The sequence below is a fragment of the Perca fluviatilis genome, chromosome 19 (genome assembly GCF_010015445.1).
Source record: "Perca fluviatilis chromosome 19, GENO_Pfluv_1.0, whole genome shotgun sequence".
Classification (NCBI taxonomy): Eukaryota; Metazoa; Chordata; class Actinopteri; order Perciformes; family Percidae; genus Perca; species Perca fluviatilis.
The window spans coordinates 10,558,449-10,579,946 of NC_053130.1; the positions used below are offsets into that span (position 1 = coordinate 10,558,449).

The 21,498-nt window shown below is 40.2% G+C and overlaps 1 protein-coding gene across 1 annotated transcript; it reads left to right on the forward strand.

Annotated features, from left to right (window-relative positions):
* Positions 1–112: 112 nt before the first annotated feature.
* desi2 (desumoylating isopeptidase 2) lies at positions 113–21,497 on the forward strand. Its single transcript, XM_039783497.1, has 5 exons — positions 113–773; positions 9,836–9,908; positions 10,154–10,247; positions 12,154–12,295; positions 17,303–21,497. Exons 1-5 carry the CDS (start codon positions 726–728, stop codon positions 17,576–17,578), a joined length of 633 nt encoding a protein of 210 aa, XP_039639431.1. The 5' UTR covers positions 113–725; the 3' UTR covers positions 17,579–21,497.
* Position 21,498: the final 1 nt, after the last annotated feature.

Sequence of the window (21,498 nt, forward strand, 5' to 3'; positions counted from 1 at the left end):
GTAAAAGATCATTAGAGTCTACGTACAATATGAAGGAGGCTGTTTTTAATTCAACTACATCACCCATAATGCTCAGAGCACCAAGGTTGATTAAATGAGTGTGGATTCATCGTACCGCTCTGCTCGCCTCGCTCGCCCACTCTTGTCGTCCAATTTTTCTTCCAGCAGTCTCATCCTGTCTGCCAGCACCAGCGCAACCGTTAGCTAGCTAATAGGGAGTAACGTTTCATTCTCACAGAAGAATTCTGTTTTGATACCTCAGCATTGTGTCATTTTGCTGAATAATTCGCTTGGGAAAATGAATTTGCGATTTTTCCGTGCCAACACGCCTCCTAGAAGACAACCCCCCCTCCGTAAAGTCCACTTTTTCACTTCGACCTCGGTAACGTTAGCTGAACGGGTAACGTTATAGCAAGGCAGTTCGTTTTGACAAGACGAGTGGCTCATCTGTCCGCCACTGCTGCTCCGTAACGGGGGGGGGGATTTGGACAAAGCCAGTCAGATGTTGGACGGTAAAAACATCCTCGGAAATAAAACGTTTCTACGCCGTATTGTGAAATTGAATTATCAAGCTGATCATCTGTCGTGAAAGTGCCAGGGAGGAGTGAGGTATATCTTTGGAGGTCCGAGAGTTTGGAGCTCGCTCCGAAGGAAGGGGTAACGTAAGGGGTGTGCAGAGGAGGAAGACCCGCAGAGAAGAAGGGACGTAGGGGGACAAAAGCCTGATGCCAGTGATGGCAAACGAGCCGATCATCCTGAACGTTTATGATATGGTAAGTGGTTTCGAGAACCAGAAAGATGGATGTTTTATTACTTCTTTGCTACTTTATCCAAGTTACGTTACTGGTTCAATCGTGTATTGCTTTCTCGACAATGCCAGGACGTAACGCCCAACTCCATTATAAAAACTGCGCTTTAAATGCTGCGTTAGTTATCAACAGATAGCTAAAGATGAAAATCAAAGACTGAAGATCATTTTTCAAATAAATACCAATCACTCTTCAATTCGGCATACGCCCACAACAACAGACTGCTTATTGTAATACAATTTTACCTTTAGGAATTGCTTCACCTGTTCTTCATCGGTTTTCCAGCAAAATACACAATGAAACACGTCAGCGAGATGCAGAATCGATTGTAAAAAGTTTTCTTGAAATAATGTGCGTTTGGATAGGCTTCTCAATTTCAGATAATATTTGGCCCAGAGCTTGTTTGTGGGTTCAGTGCAAAACACATACAGTACAGTAGTAGACCTCTGTAAATAAAGCGTTTTCAAATGGGGCCACCAGGTAAAGCAGCTCAAAAAGTTTAAAAAATAACTTGAAACTCATAGCAGTCTCTTTGTTACAGTTACAGAATGAGCCGGAGGTTAAATTGAGTCACTATGTTGTCACCTTGAAGGAGTGAGTCAGTGAGGAGGGGGGCTGGAAATCGACTCATGATGAATCATTGATTGATATGGATTCCGTGTAGTGGATAGATTAATAAGCAAAGGCAGTGTTTTTAGGATAATAGGGTTAGGGAATGAGAACGTTATCTCGATGGCTTCCCCTCCCCATGCCTTGTAAAAGTCTACAAGATACCAAGAGAACGAAGGTCCTCTTTTTTTTAAATCTGATTTATTGCTGTTGTGTTCCCTTCCAGCTGATGGTACATATATCATCACATGCCTGAGGTCAGAAGGTTGAAGGTTGTTTAAATGAGAGCTACAGTCATTAAACAGACATTGACTCTGTACGAAGATGTTTCCTTGTAGTATAAATTAGTACAGTGCACATTATCTGTAGTAGCATAACACTGTGAAATCAGAACTTGGATTTGATAGCGTAAGTACTGTTCCTACTCATATTTATCCCCATAATTACTGTATATGTTCCATGCTTTTCTCCTTCCTTCCTCATCCATCGATTAACACTAGGCCTGCACGATTCTGGGAAAAATATGAATCACAATTTTTTAGCTTAGAATTGATATCACGATTCTCTGCCACGATTTTTTTCTCACGAAGTGTAATGTTTATTGCACACATGAAACATGACAAAACAACACAAATTGGCAGTACCAAACAGATTTTTTTTGGCACCTATAGCACATTGCGCATCACCACAAGCCTGTAAACATAGAGGCTACAATGAAGAGAAGGGAGAGCTTTAAAACCTATTTTATACAGTCTATGTTTAAAACTCACAGAAGAAAGTAGTAGCGGTTGTGATGCAGTTGGCTCGTAAAATTAAATGAGAATCAAAGTCATAAAAAAAAAATTACATTTTATTTTTTAAATCAACAACAAAAAAATTAAAGTTATTTAAAAATTAAATCGTGAATGGGGTGAATCGAGATTGTAATTTTATAACTATTAATTGTGCAGGCCTAATTCACACTCTACTTTCCTTCCTCTCTTTCTTCCCTACCTTTCCTTTTCACATTCTGTCATGCCCTTGTCTCATCTCCCCTACTCCTTTTTCTTTCCTCCCCCCCTCTCTTTCTCCTCTCCTCCCCCTCTTTCTTTCACTTACTCGGGTTTTCCACTTGACTTGCACTCTACATTAGTCTCTTCTCTGTAAAAGACTGAAGAGATTTTATCTCTGTCTCACATCCATCCATGTAAATGGCTGCAGGGGCCTTGCTCTTTGCACTCTTTCACATGCAAGGGCTTCCTAAAGCCACTCTAACACACACGTGTAACTTGAATTTACAGTTATGGGCACTCTTGTGTTATCTGTTCATTGATTCGTTGATGCTGCAGTTGTCATCTAATATTTTGAGGTTAAGATTTTTAGTGTGTACAAGAGTATGTGGAAGTGTTTTTCTGTGAGAGACAGAAAAAGTGTGCACATTTTAGAATTTTGTGGTTTGTAGTTTTCTTTTTACTTCTGCATGCAAATCGACTTTTTGTGTAATACTGTGGGAACAAGGTTTTGGCTTGTTTGCAGTGGCGTTTGAGCGCTCACTGAAGACAATGAGGCGATGGCTGCGGTCCATTCATTCAGTCCTCTACCTTAAACACTTCCTCTGTCTATTGATTAAGCTGTTCTGACCTGAGTACTGAGTAGGAAAAGCAACCGACTGACTGCTGGGGATTACGACTGGCTGCATGCTTACTGACTGACTGGTAGACTCGCTGTTGGCTAGCTTGCAGAAAACAAAAGAGCAGGGATTGATGATGCCCAAATGTCTTTTAATTTTGGCTCATCTGACTCTTGATTGACTAGGGTTAATGGAGCTGTTTGACAAATATTCTTATTCGCCTTCTCGGCAAAATGATTCAGATGCCAGTCTCATGCCACTCTACTAAATAGTGGAGTTAGCACAGTGTGACATGGTACATGGTACATGCTACAACGTTTTTTGCACCTGCAATGTGCATTTTAATTGCCCCAGCAGTGAATTGCTGTATGATGCTGAACTTTAGAAAGAATTCACGGTCATCAGACGGTCTGAACAGGGCCTTATTTATTGGCTTAATGACCGGTTGAATGACTGGTTAGGTGATTGGCTGTTTTTCTAGGAGGAAGTAGGGAAACTGCAAAGAGGAGATAATGGCAGGGTTCAAGACCGTGGCGACACACACTGCAGGATCCCCACCGCCATCTCAGCTGTTCACACTCCGTAATGAACAGTGGCAGCGAGTGCTAACTGAAGTGGCTAACTGGGGGTGCAGCATGGTGAGAGTATCTGTCATTTTGGGCAACATGTGAATCTGCCTGCACTGTGGTGTAAGTAAGACACTGAACATTTGCTCAAAAAGACTGCTGAAAAGACAATTTCCCCTCTGCATTCGACGATCAGTGCTGTCACGTGACTTTCAGGAATATCTGTGCAGACACAAGTACGGACCCCCACCACCACCACCACCACCATTTCTTCTTCCGCAGTTCCCACTCTTTCAGGTCCTCCCCGCCGTCCTGCTCCCATCGCTGTTAAGTGGATTTCCTGGCCAGCTCTGAGTGCTTTAGTATGTTGCTCTAATGAGACAGCATTATCTGCACACCACCTGTGTGCCTGCCAGCCACCACCGTGGTTTACTGTATCTGAAAGTATGTGTGTGTGTGTTAGGCTATTAGGTTTAACAGCAGCATCACATAGCTAGATACTCAGCAGAGCAGGTTGTGTTGTTCTGTGTTTTGTGACTGCTGCTCTGGATCAATTAGGGACATGCATCAGTCATGAATCCATTTCTTATTTTGTGAGGTCTAGTTGACAAGACATGAGAAATAAGTTGGTGAGTGAACAGTGTAGCGGTGCTATTTCTGGGACACCACAGCATCCACTGCAAGACAGTGTAGTATCATGGAGCAAAATGGTTGGAGCCCGTGCATGTCTGTCAAAATCTTGCACCATACAGTAACACAGATGTCGGCTAGAACCCCTTACCCCTTACTCTAGTACTATAGGCTAAGGTTTGTTTAAGACTTTATATACTTTAAGATGACAGTAATTTCTCAACTTTTAGATAAAATCCCAATCTTAACAATTTCTCAGTTGTATTTCTAGAGCTTTTGCTATATCTCGATATAAACTCGGTGGCTACTTTATCAGGTACACCTGTACAATCTAATGCAATCCAATAAAAATCCATCATTAATTGAATTAACACATTTTCAGCAATGTCACTAGAACCCGAACATGATAAGCTTTTTAAAGGTAGAATTCATGGCAGAGCTGTTGATTGCATTGGGTTGTACAGGTTTACCTAATAAAGTGGCCACTGAGTGTATATATCAATATCACTATCCAACAATATACATACTGTGGTAGAAGACTGTGTCACCCACCCTAATATAGCCCTTCACACTTTACTGCTTTCATCAGTTCAGCAACAGACATAGTCCATATCCACGACGTTCCACTTCCGGGATTGCTCCGTTGCCGTCGGAGATTCCGCCGGATTTCTCTCTTTTCAGCCGGATGTCCGCTCCTTTTTGTTGTTTGTGTTGGAATTTTAAACTCTGGTCAATTTATGAGAACTATAGTTAACTGCTTCTCAGATCTCTGCAGCTTAAATCGAGAAAGATAGCTAGACTATCTGTCCTATCGAAGTTTTCTGTTGCACGACTAGAACAACTTTTGAATGTACACACGTTCCACCAAAACAAGTTCCTTCCCGAGGCTATTTTGCAGAGGCACCTCGGGTTTTCCGGTGCTTACCTAACAAACCCCAGCATGTTTTCTCCTATCTCGGAAAGATGTGTGCACTAGCCAGAAGCTCCTCCTCCGCGCTGCGGTGGAGGAAGGTCTGGCAAAGCGAGACTACAACAGACATAACATGTCCACTGTTTTAGTTTAGTTTTGGGATCAATGACTGAAGTAAATCACCTTATTAAGGTAGTCATCTGTCATTTTAGCCACGCAGTGTCCAGAATTAACTTTTTGATTAACAATTTAGGAACAGGGTAGGCAATAAAAATATGGTGGAGCAGAGCAGACTTTAGGGCAGTCTATTATTTGCAGCACAGCAAAACTGTACCCATTTGTGGCTGCGAGCTGGTATTCATTTCCTTCCCTCAATTTGTGTTTTCAGTTTGGTTTCAGTCAGCAGACAATCCGCTACAGAGTTTCAAAGCAGTGATGCACTGCACATGCTAAAACTAAAGACATTATCTCTCTGCTAATTATTCAGTTTAACACTGTCAGAGATTACAATCCTTAACAGAGAAAATTACAGCACTGCACTACAGCATGGTGGGATGATTAAGTATACAGGCATTAACTGCAGCACCCAGTTTCTCTTCATCCATCTCTTTTTCCCTCCCTCCCCTTTTCCCTTGTCTTTAATCCATTCATAGACACACAAATGTACATGCTTACACACACACTCAGCCCGCTCTCTGTGTTGTGGCGGAGGCAGGTTTTAACGAGCTCGGAAGTAAAGAGGGCTCTAATAGTCTTGTTGCACCACCGAGGTGGGGGAGTAGCGAACTAAACTAGCAGATTAGTTTACTTAAAATATTTCCCCCACACACACAGAGACTCATCCTGTGGCTGCTTTTGCTATTACATGTTTGGTCATCTAACTGACATTCCACTCCGAGGGATTTAAATATATAGTGCAACCACAGAGCAAGCTTGTATACATGTTTATTGGTGTTCGTTTGTATGAAATCAGTTGTGGCTTTGTGGGGGCTCCCGTAGCTGTGGGTTTATTTTGCAATTTAAATGCTGTTATGGTTTCCTAGTCTTCAGATTTCTGAACAGGATCCACTTAAAGCTCTCGCTTTTTCGCAAAAGCCGTGCATGGACTTGAAGCAGACTTTCTTAAGCCAGCAGACTATAGCAGCCAAGGCTTCTCCTCCGTTTTTGAGAACCAGCTGTTTTAAACACAGATATGGTTTTTATTACTAGGCTCAGAGAAACAAGCACAAAACTGATGCAAGCAGGATATAAATAATGCTGTTTTAAGTTTTTATAAAAAGAGATCAGCTGATGTGAGAAACTATCTCTGCTGGAAAAACCCTTCCAACAGCAATGTCAGAAATTGCATGGTGAGATGTGAAATGCTGATCCTCCTGGAATTGTCAACAATTTAATATATCTAAATGAAATGGGGTTGTCAGTAGATATATCCTGTGACGCATACTTGGCCCCCTCTTGTGAGTCATCCAAGCTTGGTATACATAAAATGATAAGTGGTAGCTGATTTGAGATCGATGTTCTACAAAACTCGGGGGAAGGATTTTTTTAAGTCCAATAAAGTGGATCTGAAAGGGGATTTTTCCCTGTCATGAAGTCAAGCCATTCGCTGATTCTTGCAGTAGCTTTTTTGTGCAACGTTTCAACGTTATGTAGGTCAGGAAACGGACATACTCTTCAGTGTGAGACATTGGGCTGAGATGTTGCACAAGAAAGAAAACCACCTCTGCTCAGCAGTTTTATGTTGTCTGTAATGTTTCCTAATTTACTGCATTTATTTGTCAAAATGACATAAGAATGGGGGATAAATATCCAAATGTGAATTAGTCATTACCCTGAATAAACTTGTCTGGGTATGTGTTCAGTACCTTACCAGTACATTACCAGAATAGAAATGCAGTTAACCAAGAGCAAGACATTTATCTTTTTTCTTTTCTTCTTTCGAACGAATGGACGAAGAGAGCTGAGCAGTCAACTCAGCAGACCTACCTTTACCTATTTTGACTCCAAGCCATGCTTGTTATTTTTGCTCATCAAGGTTAATTGAGGCAATGAACAGGATTCAGTTTGGCAAAAATAATTATTTCCAGGATTGTGTTCACTAGGATTGTGTACAATTCAGTTCTGAAAACTTGAGAAAAAAATACAGTTAATACAGTTAACAAAAGTGTGTGTCTTTCCTCTAATGCAAGACAGTAGTGCAAATTGTTACTGTTAATATTTTATGAATTATTCAAATGAGTTATCTAGAAATGAGAGTACGTTACGCCCACTAGTGAGGTCACTGCTGAAGAGGCACTGTTTTTTCGAGGAAGTTCAAGGGTTTCTTTTATTGGATTTTTACGTTTGATGCTGTATTTACCATGGATCAGCATGTGATGAACTGAAACAAACACACCTATATTTTGTATGCTTTAGCCCCACTGCATGCATGTTCTTAATATTACCATCACGTCTTTGCTATTGTTTTAAGATTAATGATTGCCTTCCCTACTCTTTTATTAATCCATATAGTATGAAAATAAGAATTCAGACGCTCAAAACTTAATTGAGATAAATAATCCATCCCAGTGGTCAAAGTTTAGCCATTCAGTGAACTCGCATTACGGCTTACGCTGGTTATGTTACCCTTCACAATTTGCATCTCATGTTTCTGCTCAGAAAGTCAGAAAGGTGACACTTCTCTTCAGCATTACATACTCACTTGGCAGTACAACAGCATAAACTTGTATATCTACCAGTTTATTATTACCTGACATGATGTGCAACAAGTAGTTAAGAGTTCACAAGTCACCATACCCTGAACTCATACAGTAAAAGAAGACCTGCTCTGTCCGAAATGTAATGCAAGCAGCCAGAGGGCGATACAGTGTCCTCATTACCTAATGATCACAGTTTGTGCGTGTGTTACAGTGTGCAGAGAACTATTTGCAATGCAGATGACTGCCAGCTCTCCCACCACTGATTGTGTGCAGTCGCATACTGTAATTGCATAACAGGAAGTATGATCATAGTTTTAAAATACTTTGCTGTGGTTATCAGGCTGCTGAACATGTTTTGCAAATGGTCTGCCTGTGATCAGTTTGGTGTTAAATTGTCTGCATCAGGATCATCATATTCTGGGATTTCTGGTGTGCAGTGGCTCAGTGGCATTGTAAAAGAAGGAAAATAAAAGCTGTGAACATTTTATTGACCTGTCACTAGCTATTCTCTGACACTTCAATCATCACTAGGGCTGAGACTGTTAGACAATAATATGATTAGTTGATCAACCGAAAATTAGTTGCCAATTATTTGGAAGATCCATGAATCCTTTAAGTTATTTAGCAAGCAAAAATATCAAACATTAGCTAGTAGGGCTGTAACTGTCGATAATATTAATTATCGATTAATAAAAATGGATTACCTGCAATATTTGTATGCCAAGTCATTTTTAAGTGTGTCAAACACTGGACATGGGTGTGACTCTTTGTTTATATGCAGCATGTGTAGAAAGGCAGCTGAGCCAAACACTTTTTATATGGAATATTGTGTGATTGATTTTGGTACCTGTAATAAAAATGGAATCTAATATATTATACATTCACTGAGTTATTATTTGGCATCCTTCCGCAGATGTCAAATCAAGCTCCCTAACACATTCCCCTGCTCCATTCTCTGTGATAACAGATCTTTTTCCACACAAATGAACTCTGCCTAGCAACAGCCTGTCCAATCACCTTGTAGCCACAGGATTTTATACAGACGCACTCAAATGGCGCAGAGATCACTGCTGCAGCAATTATTGATTGTGTGTGCCCTTTCTTGTGTTTGTATGTGGGCCTGTCTTTTATTGTTTGTGTGTATAAAGGGTCTTGTGTAAACATCAGTCTCACAGATCTCATTGCCTCCTCAGCATCCATCTGTGGTGTAATTGCAGTGATACAATTGTTTCCAAGTAAAGGTTACATCATGGATTTCAGATTAATTCATATGTTAATAGAAAAATAATAAGAATTTTATTTATGTGGTGGTCTGCTTTAGTGCTGAAACAATTAGTCGATCGACAGAAAATTCATAAAATGAATCATTAACAATTTTGATAATTGAGTAATTACTTAAATACTAAATATTTGCTGGTCAAAGCGTCTCAAATGTGAGGATTTGCTGCTCTTCTCTTTTTTACATAAGTTTGCATTTTTGACATCACTTCATCAAATCTCTGGGAAGCTGTGATGGACATCACTATTTTCTGATATTTTATAGACTAAAGGATTAATCGTAATGAAAATGGTCATTAGTTGCAGACCTAATCTGATAAATGTTGGCTGACCGTGTAGTGTGTTAGTGTCAAAAAGCAACAACAAAACAATATTGAATGCTTTTCAGGTCATAGTGGTTGTTGGCTCTTGGTTAGTGACCATCACTTGTTCACTATTATTTTTTTTTATAGTCCACTACTAATTATATAATGATTTAGATAAAATTGGATAACACTTGAAATTAGTGGACGCCATAAATATTTTGTTTTGTTGAAAGATCCAAATTGCTTAAAGCCCCACAGGAGTTTCTGTTTGTGTTGACCCATTTCAGAGACATACTATACATTTTGTGTACACTACATATTTTAGTATATTATTTAAATGCGGCATCTTAAAACTGTCCGTCCAGGCAGTATTGACTATATGCAAAAGAAACCTTATTCAGTGTCTGTTTCTGTCTGTAGTACTGGATCAATGAGTTTACCAGCACTCTGGGCATCGGAGTCTTTCACTCAGGGATTGAGATCTATGGAAGAGGTAAGATTACCCAGAAATTTGACACCACATTTGTCAGTTGACTTCCTGTGGATGGCGTTTCAGAAAGGACGTCTTTTTTTAATACACTCAGAATATAATGCATAGGTCAAGCACGTCTGGCTAAAAAAAATATTTTCAATTGTTTTATTTCAGTTGTTGTATTTGGCAAAAGAGAGACTTTTTGCAGGAGAATTGTTGGTGCTCAAATATGTGTTTTAATGTTGCGTGTGTGTGTGTGTGTTTAGAGTTTGCCTATGGCGGACACCCGTACCCATTCTCAGGGATCTTTGAGATTACACCAGGTGATGCAACCGAACTTGGCGAGACCTTTAAGTTCAAGTAAGTATGAAATATTTAGTTTTTATATGCACAGAATCACAGGTATACATGTGTTCTCTGTTTCCCAAATGTGCATCCAGCATTTTGCCAGCTCATTCAGTTATCCAGCCTGTCAGCAACAGCAACTGGTCAGACAGCTCACAACAAACCAGAGAGCTAGTCAGATTTTGGGCCAGTCAGTCTGTTTACGGTGAGTCTGTGTGTTAATTGTTCCTGTAACCAGTCACTCCATCATACAACCACTAGCTGTATTTATTCAAAGTCCAGTTGGTTAGTTCATCAGTGAGACAGTCACACACTCAGTAGTTCAGTCAGTAAATCACAGTTCACAAATAAAGTTTGACTGAACGAACACAAAGTAGCCTCTAGATATTTCCACCGCTGAACATCTGACTATTTGTGAAATTCAGACTGTTTGGCGCTGTGAGGAGGAGCTGTGCTCTGCCTGTCCTCTCTTCAACAACATAAATTTAAACATATGTAAACATACTGAGTAATCTAGTCAGCAAGCTATTCACCCAGTCACAAGCTGCTGGATACACTGACTGTGCAGGCAGTCTGCTTGACATTAACCATAGAAAGACTTTGCACCAATGAGCTGGTATCTTCCTGTAATGATGGCTACTGGTTGCTGCTGCTAAAGGACAGTAGGACAGATACAAAAAAAATACATGTATGGAGAGTACAGCATGTGACAGATATTTTATGATTTCACAAGTTGTTCCTCATGCTTCCTGGCAGCTGACTTTTCTCAGACAGAAAAAGACAGTGAAACAGAAGATTGAGCAGAAGTGGTGATACTGCATGCTGTAATTTTTTAAATGGAAAGGTTACTGCAATAAACCATATGTTTTTAAAGCTTATAATATTCTATCCATGTAGTCAGGCGCAACTCTATGGTGATTTTAAAGATTGAAGAGTGGTTTGTGGTCTTGTACTGGACTGCAGTATATTGTTCAATGTTTATTATATTTTTTTAACAGCTTAACTGCAGGAATCAAAGGGCTTGTAAATGTGTGATATGCCTTTCACACCAGCGCTGTGTTGTGCCATTTTGTCTTATTTTTTACTACAGTTAAATTCACGTCTGTTGTGATGGCGAGACAGCAGAGCATCCAGTCAGTTCAATAAATTTTTGGATTCCCAGAATCAGCCCAGGGTCTGTTTGTGTGTGCCTTTACACAGAGCTACTGTGCTGCTGTGTATTACTTCTGCTCTAGTTGATCTGCCCTGTGGCTTTAGACAGACTCTGGCACACACATGAACACACACACACACACACACACACACACACACACACACGTACCACACACACCACACACACTTCTGTCTCCAAGCAGGCCACATGACCATAAGTATAGATCATCTGGGACAAATGGCGGCATACCACCCACTGAGATGTCTCAGTCAAGCGCTCTCCCAGTGCAAAACATTTTATCAAGATATTCTTTCCTTTACACTTTAAAAAGACAAACCAGTTGAATCGAGTTGAAATGTTGTGACATGTTATTGAATAGATCCGGTAAATCCCATTCCAACTTAATTTAACTTTTTTTAGCCATGCTAGCAGCTTGACTCTATGGATGTCAAGTCTGTGGGTCCACCACTATTGGATGGATCGCCATGAAATCTGGTGCAGACATTCATGGTCCCAAGAGGATGAACCCTAAGGACATTGAGATACCCAGACTTTTTGTCCCAGACTTTGGTTCATGACTAAATAGCTTGCAAAACTAATGACATTCTCTTCAGCCTCAGCTATATTTTGTGTTTAAGCTGTTCTTGGATGAGGCCCATCGATTGCACAAAAGATGTTTAAACAAAATGCGCCAAAGTCGTTCTTGATGTTTTGTCAGTGACTAATAATGTCTAGTAAAACCTGCCTCCGCACCCTTTGTCTCTGTAGAGAAGCCATAGTCTTGGGCAGCACAGACTTCACAGAGGAGGATGTGGAACGGATCGTGGAGGAGATGGGGAAGGAGTACAAGGGCAACGCCTACCACCTCATGCACAAGAACTGCAATCACTTCTCTTCAGCACTGTCAGAGGTGTGTGTGTGTGTGTGTGTGTGTGTGTGTGTGTGTGTGTGTGTGTGTGTGTGTGTGTGTGTGTGTGTGTGTGTGTGTGTGTGTGTGTGTGTGTGTGTGTGTGTGTGTGTGTGTGTGTGTGTGTGTGTGTGTGTGTGTGTGTGTGTGTGTGTGTGTGTGTGCACACACAAAGATGGCTGATTAACTGATCTTACCTGACGTGAAGGGCAGAAAGAAAAACAACTCACTAAATTAAATAACCGTTTCTTGATTTTGTTTCTCCTGGTCTGAGTGTAATCACTTGAACTAGGTGTGTGTGTGTGTGTGTGTGTGTGTGTGTGTGTGTGTGTGTGCGCGTGCGCGCGCGCGCGCGTGCGCACACTTTCAATCAGCTTATCCTGGTGTGACTAATGAGCAGGGAGTCTTACAGTAAGCATCTAGCACTGAGATGGGGATTAAGACACACTGATACAAGCCCAGACATGCAGAGCCAACTGGCAAACACTCACACACAAAACATATGCCGATACTACACATACACAGATGTAAAGATGGAGTTTAAAATGCGGACATTCACACATACAGTACATGGACATAAAAGTGCATCACATCAATATGATGACACACAAAATCAAACAAATGCATTACACAAGAATATGGAGAAACAAAAAACACAGCTGGTTCCATAGGGAAACAGTGTTGCCCTCAGGATTTGATTCTCATGTTTACTGTAACCTCATTAATATGGAAGGTTAACTTAAAGAGAGACCGAGGAGAACATGATTGGACACATGCATGGTTGTTGCAGCTTTGAAAGATCAAGAATAACAATTAATTCTCCAGAGAGAACGTTTGATGTGCAGGACTCTGTCAGACCTTTTCTTAAAAGGCAAATCAACACTTTGGCTCTGTCTCATTGTGTAAGTAGATTATCTGTTCAGGAATAGCTGGGTCATATAAAGTTGTGTGTTGAGTATATAAGAAGGTAGAACATAATTTTGGGTCTTAAAAGTGCATCACAGTAGTGATAGACCGATTTTTATCGGCCAGCCAATATATCTGGCCGATATTTGCGTTTTTACGTGTATCAGCATCGGCCGATACGCGGCTGCTGCGTTCGCCAATAGTTTTTTCCCGGCATTATTTACAGAAAAGGGGTCCACAGGCAGCTCTGTGTTGCTGGAGACGCTGCCCCTCCCTCACTAGCACCATGGCAGTCTTAAATTATAAATCAAGCACTTTATTTCAATGGCTACTTTTCAGATTTATTGTTTTCTTAAATTATTTAAATGTGTTGACAAAGGACATTTTGTGATGACCTGATTATATCTATATATGTCTTTATAATATGTCAGCAAGCAATGCATCATCAAGGCTGTGTTGTAGATGTTGATGAAAGTCTTTTACTCTTGCACAGTTAACCATATGCAGTGCACCCATCCATTTGATGCACATTGCACACATAATTTGGGTGATATGAATGTAAGATGATTGCAAGAGTGACACTGATCTGTGTTTTTGTTTATTATTTTTAAAGAAATGGCAGAGCAGATTCCGAAAACAAATCCAGTGTGGCAGGGTTTCCATTTTTATGATGTAAATTGAGGGAGCAAAAGCAGTATCGGCTCCAAATATCGGCTCAAGAAAATCGGCAGCCTGTATCGGTTATCGGCTAAGGCTGATGAAAAGAAGAAATAAAATCGGCATCGGCACTAAAAAAATCCATATTGGTCGATCCCAACATCCGAGCTATCAGTAGTAAAGAATTGAGCTATTTCACTTATTAAACTCAGAGAGGCATTAGATTTCAGTTTGTTTTTCGTTTTGCATGGTATTCAAATAGAATCAACAGATGCTGGAACTCTACCCAAACACATCCACGACTGCACCAATCTGTCCATGTTCAAATCACAAGTCAAAACTCACCTTTTTAGAGCTGCTTTTAATGTTTGATTAATGTGTGTGGATTTTAGTGTGTGGATTTTTTTTTTTTAGTATGTGGATTTCTTTTTTAAAACTCTGTAAAGTGTCTTTGAGTGTAGAAGAAAGCACTGTATAAATAAAATGCATTATTATTATTTAGATACTAATCTTTTGCTTTTGATCTTTTGATTATGTCACATGCTGGCACCCTTCTTACAGTTACTCTGATCCATTTTTACATAATATTTTTAATATTAATTTAATATGGAATAAACATATCTGCAGTGCAAAAGGGGTCGCTGGCAGTGACAAACCCAAAGAGAGTTATCACCCGACTCATCAGCTCTGCAGAGAGTTTTAGCGTCTTTGAGCTTATTGTTTCGGTTTTATGGCCCACAACTTCACTGTTAGACACTAGCTGGTGAACGTAGTGGAGCATTTAGCAGCTAAAGCTTTCTTAGAAGTCGATGGAGTGCAAAATAGAACTAAAATGAGAGCAAGATTATTGGTGAGCCGCTGTTTATTAGATCAACTTTATAAGATGATAAAATATAAATGTTTACAGTTTGGTGCACTGCTCCCAATTGGACGAAAAATCAAGGAATGGAGGCCTGCATGGAGGAAGGGTTTAAAAAGGATTGAAGAAGAGCTTCAGGCCTCTTCTCTTTATTTTCTCTTACCTGCTAGTCAGTGTTTTTTTTAAATTTTTATTAGAAATCAAGTGTCTGCTGTAAAAAGCCAGCTGATCTGTTACGAAAAGCTATTTTGGTGATTTGAAAGCTTATATTGAAGAGGCATTTCTGAAAATGCCTTTCTGTAGTGTGAATTTTGTGGATTAGATGTTTCTCTCTAGCAGGCTTCTTCCTTTTAGTTGAGGCTGTGCTTATCTGTGAGATCATCTGCGTAGTCAGAGCAAGCCAGAGTGATTTGCATGTAAGAGAGTCTGGGTTTCTTCCTGTCAAAACAGATTCTTCTCTGAACGAGGTGAGAAAGTTGCTAAAGCTTAAACAAAGCATACACTCTAGTATCATCTCTTGGTTGCATATAACATGGCTTTGTGAGACGTTTTTGTGGTTAAAAACAAAGCCACGCGTGGCCAGTTAGCTCAGTTGGTAGAGTGGGCCCACCTGAGGTTTGTTCCTCGACGCAGAAGGTCCAGGGTTTGAATCCGACCTGTGATGGTTCCCTGCATGTCTACCCACTCTCTCTCTCTTTTCATATCTCAGCTTTCCTATCAAATAAAGGCAGAAATGCCAACAAATAACCTAAAACACATTCCCTGTCTCCCGCATCTTAAAAAGCAGCATATCAGTAGCTTCTGCAAACGTTTTGATAAAAGCACAATAAAGCCCTTTGTCTGGAAAACACTCTGAGTTTCTTGGAAGCCACGCGCCCCATTCTGCTGTAAGAGTACTGATAGAGCTAAGTGATGATAATTAGCCCTCACATTGAAAGTGTTGCTGCCTGTGCCTGTATGCTAGTCTGTTAAAGGGTGAGTTGTGATGGTTGGAAAAATAGAAAGACGACCTTGAATCGACTTTGAACGAAGTGTATTTTACGATGCTAAAATCTCTGGTGGGTTTAGCAAACGCAATTTCGCGGATGTTTTGATGTTTTAAAAAAAGGATCTTACTCTTTAACAGAAAGGTCGACCTCCTTAGAAATCCTTTCCATAATGTTGTCAGACACTTAGCATATAAATCTGAGCCCGTCGGTGGAAAACTAGCACTTTTGTGAAGGTAAATCCAAGCTGGACAATTGGAGAGTAGGAATGAAAATTGACCGGTAGATCGAGAGCTTTGCCTTCCGGCTCAGCTCGCTTTTCGTCACAACGGTGTGGTAAAGCCATAGGGTAAAGCAAATGCAATACTGCCCCTGCTGCTCCGATTGTCTGGCCAATCTCCCGCTCCATTGTCCCCTTACTCAAGAACAAAACCCTGAGATACATGAACTCCTTCACTTGGGGTAAAGACTCGTTCCCTGCCTCTATTAGGCAGTCCATTTGTTTCCTGCCGAGAACCATGGCCTCAGATTTAGAGGTGCTGATCCTCATCCCAGCCGCTTCACACTAGGCTGCGAACCGATCCAGTGAGTGCTGAAGGTCACGGGCCGATGATGCCATCAGGACCACGTCATCTGCAAAAAGCAGCGATGAGATTTCTGGAATGTCATGGGATTTTTTTTTGTGTGCATAGAAAGTCAGGAACTGTAATAGAGTTTCCAGGAAATTTAAGACATTTTAGACACGTTCACATGAGAATGGCAGGATGTATTTTTCAGTTAACACATTCATTGTTTCAAATTTATTCCACAGCTAGCTCAGCAATGCATGGAAAGACTCTGAATGTCTTTTCTCTTCTATCGCCGCTCAGATTTCTTCTGACCTAGAAAACATTAACACAACAGAAAGAAGAGTAAAATGTGTAGATCATAAAAGCTTTTTAGTTTAGAGAGCAAAGCAAACAGAAAATCCCTTTGAAACACAAATTATGTTAATTTTAACACAATTTAAGATTTCTTATTTCACATTCGAAGCTGTAATTTCATTAACCGAAGAATCAACTGTTATTAGAAACAGATTTCCTTTACAATGCATCACTTTTATTTATTATTTTTCACTGATACTACTACCCGCAAGCTTGGCATGGCGTTAGTGTTTTATTTGATGTTTGTGGACTCCAATAGTAAAAATGTGTGTAATTGTATTAAAAATGAATACCTAAATACAATAAAATAAAACCTATACATATAAAAAGGTACCAAATTAGATCTAATATGTTCCCCTCCACAGGAATATTGCATCTGAAATTCATAGAAAGAGGCTAAAGGCACATGAAGGGGGAAATTTGATTATTATTCATCCATGTCATAGCATAGTTTCCAGAAATTAAAGCCATTTGAATGAATTACACTTCTTGTCTTTGTTTTAAGAGCAATACTAATGTGCCACCTAGCAGAATAAGTCTGTTAAATACACTGTGTGTGTGTGAATGGGTAACATAAGGATAATATTAAACTGTAGAAGCTTTTGATAGCTGTTATAAGAACTACAACAACCTTTTTCTCCGTCTTCCACTCCTCCCTGGCCCTGTCTCCTCTCCTCAGATCCTGTGTGGCAGGGAGATCCCTCGCTGGGTCAACCGCCTGGCCTACTTCAGCTCCTGCGTGCCATTCCTCCAGAGCTGCCTGCCCAAAGAGTGGCTGACCCCGGCTGCCTTACAGTCCAGCGTCAGCCAGGAGCTCCACGGAGGAGGGGAGCTGGAGGAGGCCGAGGACGCCGCTGCCACAGCCTCCCTGGCATCCATGTCGCCCTGCTCACCCTCATCCTCCTCCAGCCCTTCCTCCTTGCCTCGTCATTCCCGACCCCAGCCCCGCCGGTAGAAGCTGCAAGGTCTGCTGGGAGAATTGGGCTGGACTCGTGGTTATAGAGACTGTCAGGTAACAGAATACCTGCAGCAGCTGATGAGTCCAGCTACAGCCAAAAGTCCTGTCAGACTGTCTTCGAGCAAGGCACTGAACTGCTACCTGCTCTACATGTCAGCCAAATCTCTACAGTGATCCAGAGCAGTATGAAGGAACTCTTGCTGCTGACAAAGGCAGGATCATCTCTGTGAACATGGCTAATGGATTCCAACATCCCATCCAAACTATTTCCCTCAAGTGTCTTTCATTATTTTACCAGCCAACAGAATAAAAGTAACGCCGGTTGTTTACCCATCAAAGTGTTTCAAAGTTTACCAGCCACATCAAGATTTTAACCAGCAGCTAGTTGGTGGATGGTGCTAATCCCCGCCTTGTTGTAGTGGAAACCAGTGAGAGGAGATGATGAAAAGCAGCGTTGGTTTGGCTCAGTTCATAAGGACTGACCTTGAACGTTGTGATTTGAGTAACCCTAGATGTTCAGACGTTTCCAAAACTATTTGACCATCCAACAAGCACTTGTGATTGAGTATAGATGATTGAAAGGATTGAAAGCATAAGAAAGAAAATTATGATTATTATTATTAACTTTTCACTGTTTTTTTCTTCTTCTTTTTTTCTTGTGAAATACTGGATAGTTTTCAGTCTAGCAGGTTTTTACAAAAACACCGTTAAGGTGGCGCTGCTTACCACAGCACCACCGGGAGTTCCAGAGTGTTAAAAACTCCACCAAACTAACGGGGAACACACTGAACAAGACCCTTGTTTTTCTGCTGTAATGTGAATACGCCTTAAGGGGTCTCTTCATATTGAACATCCTTACAATCTGTGCTTTTTTTTGGGAGAAGGTAGAGAACAATAAAGCACAACTGCATTGGTGTCAACACTCAGCCATGGTAGTTGCAATTTGGCCCACAACGAGACACTGAATCCTGAACATCTGCAATCTGACACCATCTGAAGAGAAACCGACTGGAACATTTCGTCATTTTAGTTTTAAATTACCACCAGCCAAGCGCTGGTATAATTTGATCTGTGGCTGGTAAATGTTTACACTGCAGCCAACAGTCGTTAAGATGTCCCTGAATATTTGGCTGGTAAAATTTTGAATGCAGCAGCTGGAGTTCGGGAGCTATACACTTTGCCTCAACATGCTGTGTGCGCATCAGGGCCTCAGCCTTTTGTTTTTATTTTTCTCTCACAGCAGGCTGGATAGACTTAGACTAAGATTAAAAACTACCATCAGCCTCACACTCCTCAAACACCATACACATCCAGAACCAGCGACTAAATGGGTGAACATTTCTAACACACCTTGGATGGGTTCAGTTCCAGGTAATTTTTGCTTCCCTGTCTTTGTTCCTTTTTTATGTCAAGTCTGTATCAGCAGTTGTGGGGTATCTGTAGCAGCTCTTCCTACCTCCCATCATGGGATAATCCACGCATGATTTGAGAAACTTAAACACAATGAAGCAGATTTTTAAATGCATCATTCCGTAATGTAATAATTTTGAAAAAGCAAGTTATTTCCTAACCAATAATGTAATATTGTTAAAGAAATTCTAAATAATTTAGAAATTAGGTTGCAGGGCAGGCAGCAACCTATAGATTAGAAAATACTTTTTGTTATCCGAAGGTTCTTTAAATTTAAATTCCTGAGTAAAAGAGAGTGAATTATTTCTTAGTAGCAACTGCCTTGGTGCCTTTGAGTAAGGTACTTAACCCACAAGTGTTCCAGTGGCCAACAGTAGAAGACTGTGGTTGTACTGGGCTGCTCCCAGTTGTCAGTGTGTTTCTTTGTAAGCATTAAGCAAAAATGTTTTATCTTCGCCAGAGTAAATCAAGGTTCAAGTTTACATTAAGGACATGATGTCAGCCCATAGCGATTTGTCATCTCCATAAATGTCTGAAGACGACAGGCAGTTGGAGCCAAGGAAGGGAATTTGAGGAAGAGTGTGTCTTAAATGAGAACTGACCCATTACCCCAACCCTCTTTAACTGACCTGCCATCAGCCTGCACTCCAGACAGTCATTTTCCTCACATCTGTGTTCAGTTATGGATGATGCACATTGGTGTTATTTGGAGCATCATCACAGCAACACATTTTAGGTTTTATTTCAAGCGTTTATACTTACATTACAGTCCTTAATCATCTATAGCAGTATAATTTTACACTTTACGAGAAGATGCTGCTTTTCCCATGTGATGAGCACCTCATTTAAAAACTCTTTCTATATGCTGTCAACAACAACAACAACACATATGCTGCATAATGTGTATCGTCCAAAACAAGAGCAATGGATGTATTGAAAACACATTTCTAAGTAGAATTTACCTGTTTTGCTGAAAGTCTGAAGACTGAACTACAAGCAGGAAAACTGTCACTTTCTTTGCTTTTATTTTTTGTTTTTTTTTAAATCCTGTATTTCTATGATATATGGACTCTGGCCTTTATGTCTGTTTTGTTTGTTTGATAAACTCAGGACTCTAAAAGGCTTTGTAATATAATCCTTTTTAACTTTTTTATCCCACATTTTATGTTTGCGTTGTTGCTTTTTCTAATGCAGTAGTCACTCCATAGAGCTTTTCAAGAACGCACTGTGGAAGTGCAGTTTTATACTCCTCTCTTTGATAAAAAGAAAAAAGAGCTTTTGTTTACAACCTGGATGTTTGGATGTAAGCCTGTGCTGCTCTCTGTTTTCGTGTGTGTGTGTGTGTGTGTGTGTGTGTGTGTGTGTGTGTGTGTGTGTGTGTGTGTGTGTGTGTGTGTGTGTGTGTGTGTGTGTGTGTGTGTGTGTGTGTGTGTGTGTGTGTGTGTGTGTGTGTGTGTGTGTGTGTGTGTGTACACAGTTGTATTATAAATGGTTAGTATCAACAATCTGCCATCTGGGCCAAATTTCCCTACATCAAACACACACAGTCTAACAAATGTAGCAAATTCCAGTGTGCGTGTGTTTTAAATATTGCCACATCTTCAAGATATTGTATTTCTGTTAACCAAGTAAACTTTTTGTCCTTAAGCTAAATTTTCAGTAAAATTATTTTGGTGCAGTGGCAGATACTTTTGCAGATTAAAACTACTGGTTAAAATGTTACTTTCAGGACTTTGTTTTCTAACAAATAAACAGTACAGAAGCAGTGTTAAAGCAAAGACTCACGAAACCAGCGTATTTGTGATTTGGATTAAAAGGATTCAACTGAATATCCTATTAATATTAAATGTTACTTCATACGTTTAGGAAATCTGAATAAGAAAAAAGTAAACTTTATTTTTAATGCGAACACACACACACACACACACACACACACACAGAGCTCATGTCAGTGCCCTCTGCTGGCTGTTATTTGTACTGTTACTTGTCTGTGGTTTTTTTTACACAGACAGCGGGGTTTCCCTTAACCTTCATAGCTTGTTGTTACAAGATCATTTCTTTCTATTGACAAATTAACAATATGTCATCAAACACTCATTTCTACCAGCTTCCAAATGCTGGGGGAGAACATAGTTACTTTATGTTCATATCTCAACATTGAAAGTACCGCAAAAAAAACATTACTGAGGCCAAAGATAGCTTTAACTTCACCGATCTTTTTTAGTTAACAGCCATTGGATTGTCATCACGCATGTCATTTTGGAATGAAACCCTCATTATTTGATTAAATGTATCATTATAGTAAATGTAGTAAATGTCCTTTCAAATAATTATTTGTGGGACATTACTTTTGTAAGCTATGAATGTAGATTGGGAAACCTCAGTTATTCATACCCCATAAAAACTGACTCCAGCTGTTTTACAGTGAACTTTCACAAAGCCTTCAGAAGAGTGGACCCGATTTGTACCCTGTTGTAAAGTTATTAAAGAAAGCTATACAATCTGTG

Bases quoted from the DNA above. Each gene is read 5' to 3' on its own strand.
- desi2 (XM_039783497.1), top strand. From the start codon at position 726: ATGCCAGTGATGGCAAACGAGCCGATCATCCTGAACGTTTATGATATG. The intron at 774-9,835 runs GTAAGTGGTTTC...TTCTGTCTGTAG, and splicing joins TCCTGAACGTTTATGATATG to TACTGGATCAATGAGTTTAC. The intron at 10,248-12,153 runs GTAAGTATGAAA...TTGTCTCTGTAG, and splicing joins GGCGAGACCTTTAAGTTCAA to AGAAGCCATAGTCTTGGGCA.